General features: G+C 44.7%; 4 protein-coding genes across 7 annotated transcripts; 1 reads left to right on the top strand and 3 right to left on the bottom strand.

Annotated features, from left to right (window-relative positions):
- Window positions 1–340: 340 nt before the first annotated feature.
- On the bottom strand, window positions 341–4,038 carry LOC101763299. Its single transcript, XM_004952978.3, has 6 exons — window positions 3,797–4,038; window positions 3,615–3,689; window positions 3,125–3,158; window positions 1,010–2,564; window positions 809–902; window positions 341–732 (listed from the first exon to the last, which is right to left on the bottom strand). The coding sequence occupies exons 1-6, from the start codon at window positions 3,874–3,876 to the stop codon at window positions 699–701; spliced, it is 1,872 nt and encodes a 623-aa protein (XP_004953035.1). The 5' UTR covers window positions 3,877–4,038; the 3' UTR covers window positions 341–698.
- A 439-nt stretch (window positions 4,039–4,477) lies between these two features.
- Window positions 4,478–5,512, bottom strand: LOC101762889 (chitinase 6). Its single transcript, XM_004952977.3, has one exon. The coding sequence runs from the start codon at window positions 5,446–5,448 to the stop codon at window positions 4,624–4,626; it is 825 nt and encodes a 274-aa protein (XP_004953034.1). The 5' UTR covers window positions 5,449–5,512; the 3' UTR covers window positions 4,478–4,623.
- Window positions 5,513–9,281: 3,769 nt separating this feature from the next.
- LOC101761923 lies at window positions 9,282–13,568 on the top strand. 4 transcript variants are annotated; one of them, XM_022826931.1, is made up of 4 exons: window positions 9,282–9,682; window positions 11,172–11,444; window positions 12,461–12,697; window positions 13,022–13,556. In XM_022826931.1, the coding sequence occupies exons 2-4, from the start codon at window positions 11,214–11,216 to the stop codon at window positions 13,295–13,297; spliced, it is 744 nt and encodes a 247-aa protein (XP_022682666.1). In that variant the 5' UTR covers window positions 9,282–9,682; window positions 11,172–11,213; the 3' UTR covers window positions 13,298–13,556. The 4 variants fall into 4 exon arrangements, with proteins under 4 accessions (XP_022682666.1, XP_022682656.1, XP_022682634.1 ...); XM_022826921.1 differs by having other exon boundaries at window positions 9,283–10,695; window positions 10,882–11,444; XM_004952975.4 differs by having other exon boundaries at window positions 9,284–9,466.
- A 244-nt stretch (window positions 13,569–13,812) lies between these two features.
- On the bottom strand, window positions 13,813–17,938 carry LOC101761519 (eukaryotic translation initiation factor 2A). Its single transcript, XM_004952973.3, has 13 exons — window positions 17,778–17,938; window positions 17,317–17,677; window positions 16,543–16,729; window positions 16,214–16,448; window positions 16,072–16,140; window positions 15,864–15,965; window positions 15,660–15,700; window positions 15,317–15,450; window positions 15,181–15,244; window positions 14,965–15,061; window positions 14,778–14,896; window positions 14,270–14,295; window positions 13,813–14,182 (listed from the first exon to the last, which is right to left on the bottom strand). The coding sequence occupies exons 1-13, from the start codon at window positions 17,809–17,811 to the stop codon at window positions 14,080–14,082; spliced, it is 1,572 nt and encodes a 523-aa protein (XP_004953030.1). The 5' UTR covers window positions 17,812–17,938; the 3' UTR covers window positions 13,813–14,079.
- Between the last annotated feature and the right edge of the window lies 1 nt (window position 17,939).

The following is a 17,939-nucleotide window of genomic DNA, read 5'->3' as shown; positions in this document are numbered from 1 at the left end:
TGAAATACCTAGTTGCACCCAGGCATGAAAATGGGGAAGCATTTTTCATACAGCTGATGCATTGATGAGCCTATCATCTACTCCCTCCATTCCAAATTATACGTTATTCCAAGAATCTTGGAGAGTCAAAGCATTTCAAGTTTGACTAAAATTATAGAGAAAATTATAAAGATTTATGACATTAAATAGGTATACTATGAAAATATAATTGATGAAGAATCCAATGATACTTAGGTGACATCATAAATGTTATTATATTATCATATAAATTTGGTCAAACTTGAGATACTTGACTCTCCAAGATTTTTAGAATGACTTATAATTTAGGATGGAGGGAGGATGGAGGGAGAAGGTGATTTCATTTCAATCATTAAATCGCGGGTTATATCAAGTAGTGTATGTAGCCGAATTGGTTACATGGACTGCCATTGCTTGAACTTTGCCTCACATTCATATTTCCGATGACCGGGTACAAAATTACCGTTGCAGGAATAACTTGTGCGGATAACGGAAATCCTCCTGGTAGCATTCTGGATGCCCAAAAGCTTGCCACAATGGAAAGTACTACTAGGCACATGAAACAAGTGCCTACTGCCTAATCACAGAACTTACAGGCCTGATCACGTTTTCTAAACAAAATTGAAAAATTATGGGGGCCATTTGTGCCATTGCAGGTCGTTCTCACGGTGCTTGCTAGCTCAGCTCATTAGCCTCTTGACTTTGTCTATGCAACTGCACGAATGCAAGGTATTAAAATCATAGAACATGATTGCGCAGAAGAGGGATAAAGGCAAAGGATGGACCAAACCTTTTTGGCAAATTAGGCAACACACGTTCCACAGCATGAGTAAAAATGTCACCTTCTAGATTCTCTGTTGAATTCACAGGCTCTTTATCATCATCTAGCAAAGGCAACAAGAAACCCATCAGTTTACAGAGGGAATAAAACCTACAGCACATAAACCCACATGATAAAACCAGAAAAGTTTGATAATGGTTCGCAATGTACCTTGGGGACTTTGAGAAACCAATCCACTTCCAAGATGGCTTCTAGAGGGTTCATCCACTTCATTCACGAGCAACCATTTATCTAAAATCTGCCCAATAAGCTTATGGGCCACTATTGATGTTTCATCGCAGATCCCATTAATCTTTGAACATCTTGACTCTTTCAAGTGGCTAGCATTAACAGACTTCTCTGCATAGGGCCCCATCCCACTGCCAGCAGCTTCATTGCCGCTATAATGCCCAATGCCTCCAGAATCTTCAGTTCTTAGACATGATTTCCTAAGCATCTCTTCTGATTTGGGACCAGAATCCTCAGCTCCAGAGACATTTTGCATATCTCCGACAGTTTCGCTCCAACAACACTCTCTCACAACATCAGTGCCTATATTACTGGAACAACAAGGCTCTTGCATCGGCTGCTGCACGGAGCTTAAATTGAAGTAATTGGTCCCAGAAAGTATGAAATCATTATCCTCATTGCAGCTATCATTCCCTAAGCTAATCAACTCTTCACCACATGAGCATTCTTCTACCCAACAATGTGCTAAAGCTTGGAGATGACTGCTTAAGTTCAAGACAGCATCTACCTCGACCTCCTTCCTCTTTTCTGTTAACACAACTTGCTGGTGTCCACAAGTCCGATTTATAAAGGCTATGGCTCGGAGGGCCTCATCTGGTAAACTACCTTCATCACATTCAAACAAACAATCTGTCAAGTAGTTCCTCAAGGCTGCTTTTAAATGTGTCCTTTCAACTTTAGAATCTTGATCCAGGATGGGGCGCAACAATTTTCGCTTGTCATGTCTGAGTTTTGGAAGTGACCAAAGAGCATTCAGGATATCATTCTGCAACGATATCGTTTCTTTTGTAAAGGGGAAGAACTCTGATTGTGAAATATCCACACTTCTCAACTTTTGCTTCTTATATAGGTTCGCTACTGACATTGCCTTTGCTAAATTCTTTGGCAGGTAATTACCTTCTTCAAGCTCTGTTAGAATCTTGTTGCATCTTTTCCTCACTATTTCGATAATATGCCCTCTATTGGAAGAGCGAGCAACAAACCCAAATTTTGGGGTACATGATTTTTCTCTAATCTTCCTATTCATTGCAACAAGAGGTTGCATGGGCATTTCATCAAGTCCATCCAAAGCATGATGGATAGCTGACAAAAGTTGCGGTGAAACAGGTGTGACAAGCCTCACAGAACCAGATCGATAGCTGCATGGATTTCTAAAAATATAGAATAACTCTTTGTGATCCAATTTTGCCAAGTAACTTGGAAGGTGAGATTCTACAATCTTTTCCATTGCCAGCCTAGTCTTGTCAAAACTGAACTTGTTACGGGTGACAATGCAAGCCACTGATTGAAGTGTTTCATAAGTTAGTTTGCTTATTGTGGTCTGAATAATACCCAGATATTCTGGACCAAATGGTTCATTTTCCTTTTTCTGTAAGTCAAAAAGCCGGAGACCATCCTGAACTATGTGATGGGTATAGCCATTGGACTCTGAACTCAAACTTTTTTCCATGCTAGCTCTCACTTTCTCGCAAGATATCTGAAAAGAAATCGGTTCCCACTAAGTTCACATTTATGATATGAACTGAAATGATGCAACAGAAATCGCTGTTACATTAACTGGCGAAACGGGAAAGCGATAAATGGTTTCTCAAAATGATTGTAGGTTCATTGCAAAGTAAGGAAAATTTCTATAACAATAATAACCCTAAAAAATATCCTAGAGTAATGCAATTAAATGGAACCGTGTTCAGAACATGGTGATGAATCGTACAGAGCACGAGAGTACCATGTGTGTAAGTTCCTAACAGGACACTAGAATATGCTCTTCCATAAGTTTTAAGCAATATATATTCATCAAAATTACTCCTTTGAGTACACACCAAACTTGTTGAGTAAAATTTATGCACGAATATATGGAATATTGATTACTTCACATATTACAAGGATTTAAATAAGTGGGTATCCAGCTAATGGACTTAAGGGGTGAAACCAAATGAATACATAGTACATGAGCCGTGCGTTGATGTTAGCAAGAATAGTAAAAGAAACTTTTTAAGGTATACATATATAGTTATTGCTGAAGTACCAAACACTTACTTCTCCACTCCTGATATATGACTCAGGCAAGTACCTGTATAAGCAGAGAAAGTTAGCAATCAGACTTTTTATAGCCACCACATACACAGTAATCATTGTTTTATTTTTGGAGAACGGAAATTAGGGAAACAGAATTTTGTATGGAAACATTTCAGAGCAAGATAGAGGCCATCACCCCAACTGTTACCATTTAGCAAAATCATTCACTTTTTTAAGAAGTATGTAGCATTTCTTGGGCATCCGCAATGCAACGAGTGCTTAAGAAACAAGAAACACGATGATTCATCAGACACAAAAACACGCTTGAGCTAACATACCACCCAAATCGGTCTTAGCCCTGTATCAGCTAAATCAAAACTCACTGTACTATCAAAAATCTTCAGTTCAGCTGGAGCAATAACACGCTACGCTCAGAGAACATAATCAAGGGACCAAGAAAAGGCCTCAAATAGAACACTACTCTCGTCCCCAAAGGTCGGCGCACACTTACGCCTCGTCCAAAAACTTCGGTCGCTTCACACGACTGCTGCAACCACCCGGCTTGAGGATCATCGACTCCAGCCACCTGCAAATTAAGAGGCCCAGAATCTTACACAAAGGGTGGGAAAACGAAAATTGCATTCCACGGCAACAATTGATGGGAGGTGCCCCGGAAGGAGAAACCACACCGACCTCCGCTTCTTGTCGACGAGGGATTCCTGACTCGAAACTAGCGAGCAAAGTTCCTCTGCATCCTCGAAAGTGAACTCCATCACCAACGCTCGAGATAGCGCGCGGAGGGAGGAGGACAAGCTGCCGCTGATAGCGGGCGCTCGCTGACGCGGGCGGCAGGTCGCGGAGCTAGGCGGCCGGCGTCAGGCCCGACCGGCCGGTAGCCCGGGACTCCGGAGAGCGTAGGTGGCGGGGGGGGGGGGGGGGGGCATGGGTAATGGGTCGGCTCACGCGAGCCGACCAGCCGCCGTCACGGCCAGGTTTGCCTGCCGCGGTGGGGGCGGCGCCGGCGCACGCACGGGGCGGGGGGCCAGGCCAGGCGGCTCCAAGCTCCAAACACCGTGTGGTGAAAGCCCGTTGGGCTTCCCGATCCTTGCCGCCGAAAGGATAAGAGCCCAAGTATTAGCGGTCGATTAATTGGGCCAGTCCAACAAACTACGCGTGGGTTTCAGGCTTTCTTTCAGCTGAGCACCCCTCTCTATTTTTTTTGTTTTTCCTTTTCAAACGAGTCTGTTTTTAAAATAAAAAAAAAACTAAACGAGTCTGTTCGGGGTTTCACTTTCACCACAAGGCAATTGCCCTCCTTTTTCAGCTGCGCAGGAAGATTTCCAGTTGTGCGGTCGGATTAAGATTGCCATAATGTGAACAGCTCGTGCAAACCAAAATTATTTTTCCGAATATTATGAATCAGAACGGCGCACGCTATACATGCCTAGCTTGTTCACGCCTCACACCACGCACATGACATTTCACACCACCAAATCGAAACATCCACCCATCCAGCCGAATCAGCAGGTGAGGTTGCTCCCCGGGTCGACGCCGAAGTCCTGGCAGAACTGCTTGTAGTAGCCGACGCGGCTGTTGACGGCGGTGGGGTTCTTGCCGCCGCACTCGAGCGCGCCGTTGATGGCCCGGATGGTGGCGCCGAACCCTCCGCCGGAGGCGAGTAGGGGCTCGTGCACGTTGTTCATCCAGTACCAGAGCGCCGCCCGGAACGCGACGACGGCGCTGCGCGCCACCGCGTCGGGGTCGCCGAGCCCGTCGAAGCCGATGCTCTGCCCCGCCGGCCCGTAGTTGTAGTTCCACGAGATCTGCAGCGGGCCCCGCCCGTAGTACCCCTTCCCTGCCTGGCACGGCCACTCCGTATTGCCCGCGTCGCAGTAGTTCTTGCTCGGCCCGTCGATCTCGTTGACGTAGCAGAACCTGATGGTCTCGTGGTTGGCGTTGCCGAAGAAGGCGGCGATCTCGCGCCTGGAGTCGTCGGCGGTGCCGGTGCGGCCGAACGACGGGTAGTAGCCGGCGGCGGCGAGGAAGGCGTCGCGGGTGTAGAACCCCTTGGCCTCGCAGCCGGCGGCGGCCTGCGCGAGGAGGGCGTCGAAGAAGGCCGGCGTGACGATGCTGGCCACGGACACGTTGTTGGTGGCCGGCATGTTGCAGGGGCCCGACTGGCACCCCGTGCCGCAGTAGTCATTGCCGGTGCCGCAGAACCCGAACCGGCTGCAGCAAAGCCCCGTGGCGCACCCGCACTTCTGCGCCGACGCCGGCGTGGCTGCAGCGACGGCCAGGACGACCAGGAGCAGCGCCGCCGCCGCCGCGAGCTTATTAGCTGCCATGGCCGTGTGGACGGAGCGACGACTGGTTGAGTTGGTGAGTGATGGACTGATGGTGAGTTGCAAGGTGGGTTGGGGCCGGGTTTTATAGAGATGGATTGGAGAGGATGATGCATGGATCAGATTATTGGGTCGTCTTTGACCCGTGCGATCGTGTCCAAACCCAACGAGGGCCAAGTCAACAACAGGCCAGAGCGATTCTCTTCACATTTTGACATGGGAAACGGGGCGTCGAGGCCAACCAAGTCGGCACCCGCACGTTGCGGAATTGGTGTCAAGTGAGTGAACCGCGTCGACCTGTGTGGGGTTGAACTTGGAAGAACGCCGCCGCTGCCTCATTGTTGGTAGATAGGCATGATAGCTGACTGCGCTACGCGAAGATTTCCTCTTTTTTTTTTCCTTTATTAAGAACACGAGCTTTCATCGTGTCACTCTCCCAGCACGCTAGAGAAGAACGGTACGCTGTAGATGTGCGTCGGTCCTGCGCAGCCCCTTTTCTATGCGGCTTGGCGTAATGGTCGTGGAGAAATGAAGAAACTCAAAGCAATTTCCGTGCCTGCTGCTCAGCTGTCACGTTCGTTTTCAGTGGCGCGCCTGCAGCCAGATCCAGGTCCGGAAAGGGTCCTCCATGCTCTCTTTCTCTTCCTATTCCTTCTTCTTTTCTTCTTCTAAAAAATTTAGAGAGAATTTTGAGGGCTCCATGTGGTGCATGGTGTAGGGGGGCTGGAGCCTGGAGCCCCCCACGCTGGATCCATCCTTACCTGTAATGCCATATTGCTATGTATACGTATGTCAGCAAGCGTTATTCAAATGAGATGGCAATGCGGTTCCCATCAGGAAGGGTCCTAGGCTTCCAGCACATACATACTTGCAGCAACAATCCCACAAACTAATAATGAGGATGAATAGTTAAAGAGGTTGACCATGTGTAAAAATCATTGCAAACACACGCTACCTTCACAAACATTAAAAAATTCGGTGCAGAGGGCTGCAAACTCAGTGCACTGCAGCCTGCACTGCAGCCTGCCGTGGGTACGCATGACGGCCTCATGCATCGCTCGACTCAAGCTCATGTATTCCCTTAGAGCTCGGACTCGCAAGGTTCACCGTAAGCCCGACAGGCTGACGTCTCTCCTTTTGAGTGAGGGCCGGTGCCCCCACCCCACCCCACCCCAACACGCACAGATAGAGAGAGTGAGAAAGAGAGAAAAAAGTTGGACAGTCACCGCACTAAGAGGGTGTTTGGAAACACCTATGCTAAAGTTAAGCACATGTCACATCGGATGTTTGAATGCTAATTAGGAGTATTAAATATAGGCTAATTACAAAACTAATTGCACAGATGGAGTCTAATTCGCGAGATGAATCTATTAAGCCTAATTAGTCCATGATTTGACAATGTAGTGCTACAGTAACCATTTGCTAATGATGGATTAATTAGACTTAATAGATTCGTCTCGCGAAATAGCATCGGGGTTCTGCAATTAGTTTTATAATTAGCTCATGTTTAGTCCTCCTAATTAGCATCCGAACATCTGATGTAACACTGCTAAAGTTTAGCACCTAGTATCCAAACACCCCCCCTGTATCGCCCGCTGAAAAGGTCAAACACCGCTGCATTTTGGTTGCCATCAACGCCTTGTTTAGTCCCCATTTTTCCTAACTTCGGCACTATGCAAAAAGAAGATTTCCCATCACATCAAACTTGCGGTACATACATGGAGTACTAAATGTAGACGAAATCAAAAACTAATTGCACAGTTTTGTTGTACTTTGCGAGATGAATCTTTTGAGCCTAATTAGTCAATATTTGGACAATAATTCACAAATACAAACGAAATGCTACAGTTGCGCATTTATGGTAAAATGCAAACTTTACCACTTTCAATTTAGGAACTAAACAAGGCCCGAGTAGGGGGTGTCAGTGTCGTTGAAGCTGTTTGTTTTGTGCAATTTGAGGACAAGAACCAAGAGGTGCTTGTTCAAGCCGTCACTTCTGGAAAACGTTGAAGAGAGTGCTTGACTGCTCGTGCAAGTAGTTTCTCTCTGTGCGTCGACAATAGTTTCTACGGGTCAAAGGAGAAAAGACGATAGGGTACGCCCACCGAGTAAAAGTCAACCCCGTCACGGTTGACGAAAAAGAGGCCTAACCAGCTCCAGTCGTTCGATTCCGGAAAACCTATCCATCTTCCGGAAGATAGAGCCTTCTAGCGTTTAAAATTCGTGCAAGTAATGAGATTCAATCTCATTAAACCTAAACCCTAGCTCCCTTTCCTTCCTTCCCTACCTGCGCCGCCGCCGCCGCTCTCGCCGGTCGTCAGAGAAGAAGGTTGGATTCAACTTTTTTTTTTAAAAAAAATGTTGGTGCAACTTTTTTCAAAAAATGTTGGATTCAACTTTTTTTCCCGAAGAAATATTGGTTCAACTTTTTTTCCGAAGGAATATTGGTTCAACTTTTTTAAAAAATACTGGTTGGATAATATTTTTTATTTAACATTTTTTCAGTGGGTCATCATTAAATAGGAGGGTTGAGGGTTGAGGAAGAAGGTGAAGAAGAAAAAGATAAGGTTGAGATGGATTTTGTGGGCTGGAAAGCATGCGCACGGCCGGACCCGTCGATGTCATTTGACACGACAGGCACCGACAAGTTGACGTCAGGGGTCGGAGTCTGCTGCCTCTCTGCCAGCTGTGAGCTGTCGTTTCGGCGCACGCCGCGGTGGAATTGAATCGGTCAGAGCAGCAGCAGGTCTCCTATTTCTCCTGCACCATGCGTACTTCTCCGCCCGCCGCCGGGAGCCCCGGGGTCGTCGGCCGGGTATCTGCAGCAGGCTTGAATGCTTGATCGTTTACTGCTCTGAACTTGTGCCGTAACACGCCGTGCACGGTGCATCTTGGCTTATCGTAATTGTCCGAGTTCAATTGGTGCTCGTCACAGCTTTTGAGACGACGACGACGACGTTTGGATTTGTTTTGACGGCACGTCTGCACGTCGGGGAAATCTGACAGAGGCATGGAGCTACGATCTCACGAGCTTTTGAAGTGAAAATTTTGTCAGAAAATCAAAACGAGCTTGCAGAGTTCTGCTACGCCAACGAGATCAACGGGTCCGGCAAGAAGTACTGCAGCCGGGGCAGGGCTACTACGGGCGCGGCCCGCTGCAGGTCTCGTGGAACTACAACTACAGCCCGGTGGGCGCGGAGCATCGGCTTCATTCGACGGGCTGCGCGACCCGGGCGCCGTGGTCGCGTTCCAGGGTGCTGCGCTCTGGTACTGGATGAGCTACGTGCACGAGGCCGTCGTCTCCGGAAGTCCGGCGTGGGGCTCGGCGCCATCAATGGCGCGCGCTAGTGTGCGACGGCAAGAACCCTGCCGCCATCCGCATCCGCGTCGGGTATGGTATTACCTGCAGTTCTGCCAGCAGCTCGTCGTCGACCCCGGCAGCAAGGCGCTTGTCTTTTGATACTATGTGGTTTATATATGCTTCGATCATAGATAAGGATGGTAATGTATCATGACTTTTATGCTTTCTTCGTGATCCAACTTAACCATATTTATTTTTAATTTCAAAATCGTATATTATTATGGATCGGTCCTTATAAAGTTCAATTCTTAAATTTGTTAGGCTAAATTAGAGGGATATTCACTTAGTAGATTTCTATCCTCCCGGTGTGTTGAAATGTTGATTTAGATCTTTTAAAACCATGATCGCCTCATGGGCTCATGGCTGACCTTCCGTGATAGCAGACGATTGGGCTTCATGCAACAGCTAATGGGCCGTTTCTTGCCGGGCTGTGCGATACAGTAGATTTCTATCTTCCTCGTAGACGCGGATATGAGGAGCCCAGACTGGAGCAAGCATTGCGACGTCATCCATCCGCCACGCCAGGAGGCGAGCCACCTCGGAGGAGGAAGGAATCCTCCGCCTTCGCCCGTCTTCCTCCTCGTTCCCCTCCGCGTCTCCTCTTCTGGAATCGGATTGGTGTAGAGAGTAATCGGCGCTTGGGACTGATTCCTCTTGTTGGTATGGAACCCTAACTCGCTTTCTTGCTTCGTTCGATTCTAGGTAAGAGATGGGTGTTTCGACTGCGCGAGCTACCAAATCGAAATCTTCCATTCTTTCCCGCAGTTGGTCGATTCGATTTGGTTGTTGGGTTGGGCTTCCTTGGTTGCCCACACAGCCATACGAAATTGGTCACGACCAAATTGGAGCGAAGAAGATTTGTTTGATTGTCACCGTGTATGGTAAAATCTTTTGCAGATTGGTTAGGTTGTTTTTGGTTCAGCCCGAATGAGAGAATTTTCTCTTCTTCCTATGTTATCGATATTCGCTGTGTTTGAGTTCTTTTTTGTCTCTCTTAATTGTGATTCATGATAAGATGGAGGGAAATTTCGACATTAGGAGAGAGCACTCCATGGCTTAAGTATGTGTTGTGTTGATGTACTGTACTTATATATGTGAAAGCTGTGTTTTATTTGCGCTCAGCAGCCCAGATCAAGTTGAGACAAGAGAATGAAGTGCCTTACCAGCATCCTGGCAAATTAAGGGGGGAAAACGCTTCCCGGCAAAAATTGTGACTAGAAATGAATGAACCAGCCAAAATTGGCTTGGACATGCTAAATTTTGTTAGTTGCCAATATCTAAAAATGAATGAACCAGCCAAAATTGGCTTGGGCAAGATTGATCTCAGTGGATCGGTAGGTCATAAGACCAAGGCAGGTGTAGATTGTTTTAGGCATATTCTGTCTGCTTTGCTTGTTTTAGGCATATTGCTAAGTTTACCGCTATCCGCTTTGCAGATGCCCACTTTCTACTAATGTCATTCCTATTTGGAACATAAGATGATTGGTATCTTTTTTTATACTCATGTAGCAATGTGCATTTGGCAACTAATTTAGAATTACTCGTGATGCTGTCATTTCCTCTGTTGAAATTTTTTATTTTATTTAGATTAGTCGTGTGGATTTCCTTCAAGTATAATTTAGGTTGCGTACATTGTCTCCAGCTTTTGGTTGAGTGGCAGTCAAGATGTCTTAGGGTACTCAGGTTTATTATACAGAACAGGTTCCCTCATACAATATCTGGTAGTGGTTGTGCTTGCGCATGAGCATCAAGGATGAAAGTTCATACTGTTTCTTCGAAGGCTGGAGACATCGAATTGAATCTTGTCATTGGTTGGCTTACTGATGGATGCCCAGAAAAGTTCTATTTTGTGATGCACCATGAATGCATTTTTTTTCCATCTTGAGGAGGTAGAGAACCAAATAGGGTCATGCACTTCGTTAATTGTATAACTGAAAGAGATAATCATTGCCTTATTTTTAAAGTAGGAAAATGGTCTTAATCTTGACTAACTGGTTGGAGTTTTTTTCTAAAATCTTATTATACGCCCAATGACATTTGAGCTTATTAGATTGTAAAAATATGCACTTGAGGAGGTAGAGAACCAAATAGGGTCATGCACTTCGTTAATTGTATAACTGAAAGAGATAATCATTGCCTGATTTTTTTAAGTAGGAAAATGATCTTAATCTTGACTAACTGGTTGGAGTTTTTTCTAAAATTTTATTATATGCCCGATGACATTTGACATTATTAGATTGTAAAAATATGCATTAGATTGTGCTGTTATCTTATTTAATAATAATTGGTAATTTGCTCCTTTTGAGGCATTTGCATTTTTATTAGCCTAATTTAACAAGTTCTTGCACTTAATGCGAACCTACAGGTTTGGCTCTTGTTAATTTAACTATTCAAGAAGCAGGAAAGAATGAGCTACTTCCAAACTACAACTTGCAAGCCTCATTGTGGGCTCATTGTGAACAGGCCTATAGCAGGTCTTGGGAGCACCAGTCAGTATCCCATATGTTCACATGCTCTTGGATTTCGCAAGCTGCAACAGAAAGTGTACCCAAGACTAGTTCTCATTGCTGCTAGCCAGAAAAGGCTTACTCCTGTTTGCGCCTTAAGTGGAAAGGGAAACCCTGACAGTGCTGATGATGTAAGTAGCTTCTATGACTTTCCTTTTATGCTTGATATTTCTTATCATGCAAAGATATGTAGCTGTATCGCTTTTATGATATGATTCAAGGGCTGTTCGATATGACATATGATAGTGGTCTTATAGTGGCGTTGCTTGCCAATTACCGAAATTTTGGCCATGCACTTTGTTCAAGCCCATTTTTTTTGGTAGGTTTATCAATTTGAACAGGGATGATGTTTTGTTGGTGTCATAATTTATGGTGTATAGTTTTTGGTGGGTGCTTGTGGTCATTTTTTTTATCTTTTTGTCATTTGGGCGTTTTTGTGCTGCAACCATTTTCATCTTTTGATAAAATGATAGGCAGTTCTCCTGCGTGTTCGAGAAAATAAAATTATGGACGCCAGTAATTCACTCCACATTGCTGATCTAAAGAAAACATTGCTAAGATTTGGCTGGATTACTTCTTTTTAATAATTTTATTTGCATGTGACATATGCCCATACTGTGCGCTTAGATATTTGATAAATTGAACTACATTATGATGTATTTGGTGGATCGAAACAAACTTGCTCTTGTCTCGCATTAGAATATTTTCGTACTCCTTTAGGTAGAATACTTTTGCTGTTTATTATAAGTTGTAATCTGCTAGGTGAACTTAATGAAAATTCTGTTTGCTTGATTGTGCTATGTACTGATACTGATATTCGATGTTGGAACTCTCAATCACTTAAATTATGAAGTCCATCTGATGCAAATCATATTCAATGGAACTTTGCCTAGGCGAATCTGGAAACTGCTTTTTTACTACAACACTATTACAGAAGTTAGACCATGCATTCTATGTAAGGGAATGGTATTGAATTCAAACACAGATCAACGTGAACATTGGGGTACAGCTGGCTTGGTCAAGAAACCAAAACATGTAGGAAGGTTTCTGTCCCGGAAACCTGCATTTTCATACATTTGGTTTCTGTCAACAGTGTGCACTTACTTTTCTGAACAGGTTGGTGAACTTGTATGTTGCTTTGTTGCAGCCTTTAATGGAATCTTTGAAGAAAGCTATGGCTGATGCAAAAAAGCCTCGCCCCATACAAGACTTGCTGAAAGAGCAGATGGCTAAGCTGAGAGAACAAGCGTCAGGTGGAGGTGGAGGGAATGGAAATCGACGTGGAGGCAGTGGTGGTTCTGGTGGCCCAGAAGATGAATCGTTCAAAGAAACATTGGACGAAATAGTCCAAGTTATCTTAGCCACTGTTTCTTTCATACTTGTGGTAATTTATTCTTTTCTTCCTCCTGCCATTCCTGGAAAGACTCATTTGATAAGTTAGTACTGGACATGATGGGCTGCCGAAATAATCTTGCTTATGAATAGGATCCATCGGCTTCGTGCTTTTATGATTCTTGCTTGTGCATGTGATTCTTTGAGTACAAAATGGTTATAGCCCCCTTTTCTGACATGAATTACCTTACAATTTTATGTATAATCAGATGTTACAAAACTCAAATATACGCATTTGTTGTTGTCATGTCCTGATTATAAACCTAAATTATCCAGGATGCCCATTAAATCACGCTGTATTTTTCTTATGGTGCAGTACATCCATATAATCAGAGGGGAGGAGCTTTACCGTCTTGCCAGGGACTACACCAGATATCTCGTCACTGGTAAGAGGACTGCCCGACTGAAGCGTGCGATGCAAAAATGGCACAACTTCTCTGAGAGGTTCATGCAGAAGGAAGGCTCAGAAGAGGACCCATACGACAGACCAGCTGCTTCAAAACCAACATGGTGGCAACAGCCGCAAAAGTTCGTCCATCTTATGGAGGAGCTTTGCAGGGGAAACTGGCGTCCACATGCCCAGGAATCTTAACTCGGGTGTTCCAGCACCTTTGTTTTTTGACCCATTGCAGAATGCAGAATAGGGGTGGGCAAATACTTGGTTGCATGGCTGTTTCGACGAGTTGTTAGATGTCCTTGTCACCTGGAGCAATGAGTTTTTTGGTTCTTTGACGCGGATGTTGTCTCTGATTTGTTAAGTATGACGGGAAGCTTAGTCAGTTATTGGAAATTTTGTAGTTGATGAGACTGCTTATTTGATACCATAATATGCAAATCAGAAGTTGGTGATAGCTTCTTGTGCATCTGATCGACCACATCTCCTTGTGCCTTGACCCTTCGTATGGACAATTTGATGGATTATCGATATTTACGCATGCCTTTTCATGCACATTCACAAGCTCCAGCTAGCAAGGTGGTATTATGTCATATTTTTTCTGATAACGTTTGCCCGTGCCATTGACCATGACATGTATACTATTACTGGACATTCGTATAAAACTATCATTGCCTTGCCCGTGAAGCCCAAGTTTTTAACCAGCAGCGACATTTCCAAAGCAATAATCATAAATTGTGCTCTTCAAACTATATCATCCCCCGAACAAAAGAACGAACGTTAACCAGATAGCCTCACTACTATCCGATATGGTTCAAAATTCGCCAGAGTTTGTGACAAACTATGATCAGTTTCATAGATAGTGTAAACATGAATACATACACGAGACAAACAGCCGTTTCAGCAGATTGAAAGAAATTATTTGTTCCCTGTATGAGTCACGCTCGGTGGCTGAAAATTCTCGGAACAGAATCAGCAGATCAGCTTTCATCAGCAGGAGAGCCCGACCCTTCAGCAGCCTTTTTCTCCTTCTGTTTCTCTCTGCGCTTCTTGTTTCTCAACGCATTCTTGCTCATCTCTCCCCTGTTCCATCATATCAAGGCCAGTGGGTTATTTTTAGGGGTAAACAACAACATAAGAACAGAGTAAATGCGACTTGAAGAAACTGACCCTGCAGGAGCAAGTCCGCCAAAAAGCTGCCAAAAAAAAAGTAATGAGTCAATTTATAATGTTGGACAATGATTTTTTTTTTCACAACAGCATGAACAATGACTGGTAGCATTGCAAAGTGGTGCAAAATGAAAAAAAAGGATATTAACTGAACACAAATAATAAAATTTTTAAGTGGAAACCAGTTGCAGGTTTCTGCATGGATGTCCATTACTAGATTTATTAGGTATGATACTCATTCCTTAATTATATCTGTTGGCACTGTGGCGACAAGGAATTACATGGCAATAGACCAAATGTTTGAATCCCACCAAGCCTGGCAGAAACCAATTTGAAAGCATGGCAGTGTGCTTGTATACGAGTATACAGAAGCAGAAGTGAGCAAGGTAATTAAGGTTGGGTCAGCTCAGTGGTGCAAACAAGAAATGGGTCTGCAAGTTCTGTGATCACAAGCCCAACAAATTTGAAATACTATAATATTCTCTCGCAGATACATATACAGATATACCTTATTCTGAACTTCTGCAGAACCTTTTGCATGAGGTGGACGGTATGCTGTAGGTTTTGACGCTGTACTAACAGGGGCCTTGCTTGATGTTTGTGCCGATTTGGAACCTTGTGCTGAAGCTGTAAAATAAGTCATGATCAGATATCAAATTGATCAGAACATACTAACAAGGAAGCTGAGAGAATACCTTGCTTCTTTGTTTCTTCAATCCTTAAGCTGCTCAAAGATGTTGTCAGGTCAGCAATGTCCCCAAATCTTTCAGGTGCTTCAGGCTTCCAATCAGCCTAATTGGTTAAAAATAATGATCATGAATGTGTGGCAGTTCAACGTTTTGCTACGACAGTGTTGGACCAAAATCAAAGAAACTAGAAAGCATAACAACTACACGGTTATGCTGAGATACCTGATACAGCCTTTCAAACATCTTCTTAAACTGCAAAGATCCATTGTGGTCAAATATTTTTATCCTGCAACAGGAGTCTCATTCAGTAAAGGTGCTAAACTGTTTCCATTAGATGCCAGAGATGCAGTAAATGTACCCATTGTCTATTTGGAGTCTTGGAGCTGTTGTAGCAGTCATAAAGTGACGACCATCAGGGGACCATTCACTTGTAACAGAACATTCTGCCTTTGTTTTCGCAACCAATTTCTTTTCTGAATAATCCCAGAATGCCTGGGCAGAAAATAATCAAATACCCAATGAGTTACAATGCAATTAGATAGCTTACAGACAAGCATGTTTGTTTTTGCTTTTGTAGTTTCTTCTCTACCAAATTACAGGTTACGAAGATGATAAGGGACTTATTTCCTCATTCAAAGTAAATCTGAAATTTTCAGAGTGAAGGTTAATGCTTAAAAAATCTGTTTAGTGTAGAAATATACCATATCACCAGGCAAATTACCAAATCCTGCTAACACGATAACTGGTAGAGACAATGAGGTCAAGGATGTCAATGAAGCACGAGGTTTTGTAAAATGTATATGGCTTAGCCCAACTTTCATACTAGATAAGACTAAATATACCCACACCCATTATCAAACTAGAACACACAGCAACAATGACTGGACAAATTATTCTTAGGATACATCGTCCTTTGGGGTTCCATCTTATGGTATTGTAAGGTCCTTCACCAAGCTCAAGAAGAGGGTTGCACTTTTTGTTGAATATTGTTGCCTTGGCCGGCATAACTGAGATGAAGTTAAGGAGCACTTAAAAAGGACAAAGGGAACAGAAAAGGTTAAACATTACACTGAAATTCTACATTGCATAAAAACACAGTAAATGCATGGATACATCCGTAAACCACCGCAAATTCAGAGCCCGAAGAAGACCACTGCACATCATGCACTGGCCCATCCTTTTCTGCCAATACACAATAGGGTCAGAGACCAGAAATTAAAGGAAAAATCTTGTCACAACCTAAGCAAGAACTTACTAAGAGGAACGATTCCTTCAAAGGCCCTGTCAGTTGTCAAGTAGTTCAACTTAGTTTCACCATAGTAACTCTGGTTGGTTTTATCTACATCAGCCTGAGCAAGAACAAGTAGTCCAGTAGACCCCTTGTTCCAGTGTAATTGAACAGTGGAACACCGAAAAAAGCTCCTGCGAGCAACAGCTTGATTTTGTGCATCCTTGTTGCAAGAAAATATCTGAACACTGGCTGGAACACCCTACATGAAATCAAAGAGAGAAATATCTGTGAGCTTGCGAAACTAGTATGCGGAAACAGTCTAATTACCTAAATAAAAACGTAACAACTCGGACCTTAGCCTCTGGGACAAATCCAGCAACATGAGATCCTGGTGCAGTTGCTAGCTGCATTGCAGCTATGCCAGGCATTCTTATCCTACTCAAAACCCCTTTTGTGAAATCTTTTGGATCAAAGAACTGTATCTCATTAGGCATCATCCGGCAACCGACTGACTCATCCGCAGAAAACTGGATCATTGGCCTGTGAGTGCAACCAGCATGTCATGCATCATAGAAAAATGCACCTCAAGCTTACCCATCTCCAGTTGAGGTTTTTCCCCTATCTCATGTGCAGCTAATGAAGAATTGATATAAATACCAAGAGGTATGTTAGCATGTCAAATACAGGAACCAGGATAAAAAAGACTAGTTAGTACCCAATGAAATTACTAAGGGTTGGATTGGATGCTAGGAGATATTTCTATCGTCTTCAATTCAGTGAAAATCTGGTTCTTTTTACCAGTGTTCCAAAGAAACGCCATCGATTTGATAAGAACAACCGGCGATAGATTATTTACAACAGCTCAAGAGTTGATACACAGCTAACATATCACAACAATGATGCTAACAAAGGATTGCAAGAGCAAATGTGCAGAATGTAGTTAACAAGAAAGCACCTATCATGGTAGCAAGCAGCTGCTACATATCAACATCTGTACAGATCACTATGTGTTTAATTTAACTTAATTTAATTATGTGTTTATTTGACATGGCTTCACAAGCAAAATCAAGCATCAAAGTTCGTGCGGCATAATTTATAAGTACCACCAGGGCTCAAGTAACACGAACCAGGTGGCCTTAGACATGCTTTTCTGGTAGTGTTGGTAGAGAGCGACGGCGGTGTCCACGTGCCAGACCGTGACATTCTTCTCCTGCGGCGAGGACGACTTCTGGAAGGTCTGCAGATACGCCCCCGTCGGCGACAGCGCGGCCGCGAGGAGGCCCGGGAGCTCGAAGCGCCTGACGACGGCGAGCGTGCGGCAGTCGTAAACAGTGGCCGAGGCTGAGGCCACCGTCGCGAGGAGGCGGGCACCGTCGGCAGAGAAGGAGGTGGCGCTGCACGCCGTCTTGGGGATCCTATGCGTTGGGCTGGTGGTTCCCGGCGGGTAGGGCGGGCCGGACCACAGCGTGAAGCCGTCGGGCTCGCGCACTGCGGGGTTGGAGCATTCCGTCAGACGAGCGGTGCGCAAACACAAGATAATACGGGGAAAACGCGGCGAGGAGACAGACGGGGTGGGGGATGAGGGTACCTAGGATCTCGAGGGCAGGCGGTAGAGACGCCATGGCCGAGCACGCGACGGGTCCTCTGCAACCGCCGGCGAGATGACGAGCACCGTGGCGGGCGGCGGCGGCGGCGGCGCGGGACGGAGAGGTTGGGGACGGTGTCGAGCCGATGTGGGGTGATGTCAATG

The sequence above is a fragment of the Setaria italica genome, chromosome I (genome assembly GCF_000263155.2).
Source record: "Setaria italica strain Yugu1 chromosome I, Setaria_italica_v2.0, whole genome shotgun sequence".
NCBI lineage: Eukaryota > Viridiplantae > Streptophyta > Magnoliopsida > Poales > Poaceae > Setaria > Setaria italica.
Note: the sequence above shows the minus strand (reverse complement) of the source record. Positions and strands in the feature narration are given on the sequence as shown.

What these genes read in the sequence shown, in the direction of transcription:
- LOC101761519 (XM_004952973.3), bottom strand. Translation starts at nt 17,811, where the DNA reads ATGGCGTCTCTACCGCCTGCCCTCGAGATCCTAG. An exon ending in GCCTGCCCTCGAGATCCTAG is followed by an intron (nt 17,678 to 17,777) that starts GTACCCTCATCC and finishes CCAACCCCGCAG; the next exon opens with TGCGCGAGCCCGACGGCTTC. An exon ending in CTGCAGAAGTTCAGAATAAG is followed by an intron (nt 14,296 to 14,777) that starts GTATATCTGTAT and finishes TTTTTTTGGCAG; the next exon opens with CTTTTTGGCGGACTTGCTCC.
- LOC101761923 (XM_022826899.1), top strand. Translation starts at nt 11,214, where the DNA reads ATGAGCTACTTCCAAACTACAACTTGCAAGCCTCATTGTGGGCTCATT. An exon ending in ACCCTGACAGTGCTGATGAT is followed by an intron (nt 11,445 to 12,460) that starts GTAAGTAGCTTC and finishes GCTTTGTTGCAG; the next exon opens with CCTTTAATGGAATCTTTGAA. An exon ending in CTGTTTCTTTCATACTTGTG is followed by an intron (nt 12,698 to 13,021) that starts GTAATTTATTCT and finishes CTTATGGTGCAG; the next exon opens with TACATCCATATAATCAGAGG.
- LOC101762889 (XM_004952977.3), bottom strand. Translation starts at nt 5,448, where the DNA reads ATGGCAGCTAATAAGCTCGCGGCGGCGGCGGCGCTGCTCCTGGTCGTC.
- LOC101763299 (XM_004952978.3), bottom strand. Translation starts at nt 3,876, where the DNA reads ATGGAGTTCACTTTCGAGGATGCAGAGGAACTTTGCTCGCTAGTTTCG. An exon ending in CTCGTCGACAAGAAGCGGAG is followed by an intron (nt 3,690 to 3,796) that starts GTCGGTGTGGTT and finishes CTTAATTTGCAG; the next exon opens with GTGGCTGGAGTCGATGATCC. An exon ending in CATATATCAGGAGTGGAGAA is followed by an intron (nt 2,565 to 3,124) that starts GTAAGTGTTTGG and finishes ATTTCTTTTCAG; the next exon opens with ATATCTTGCGAGAAAGTGAG.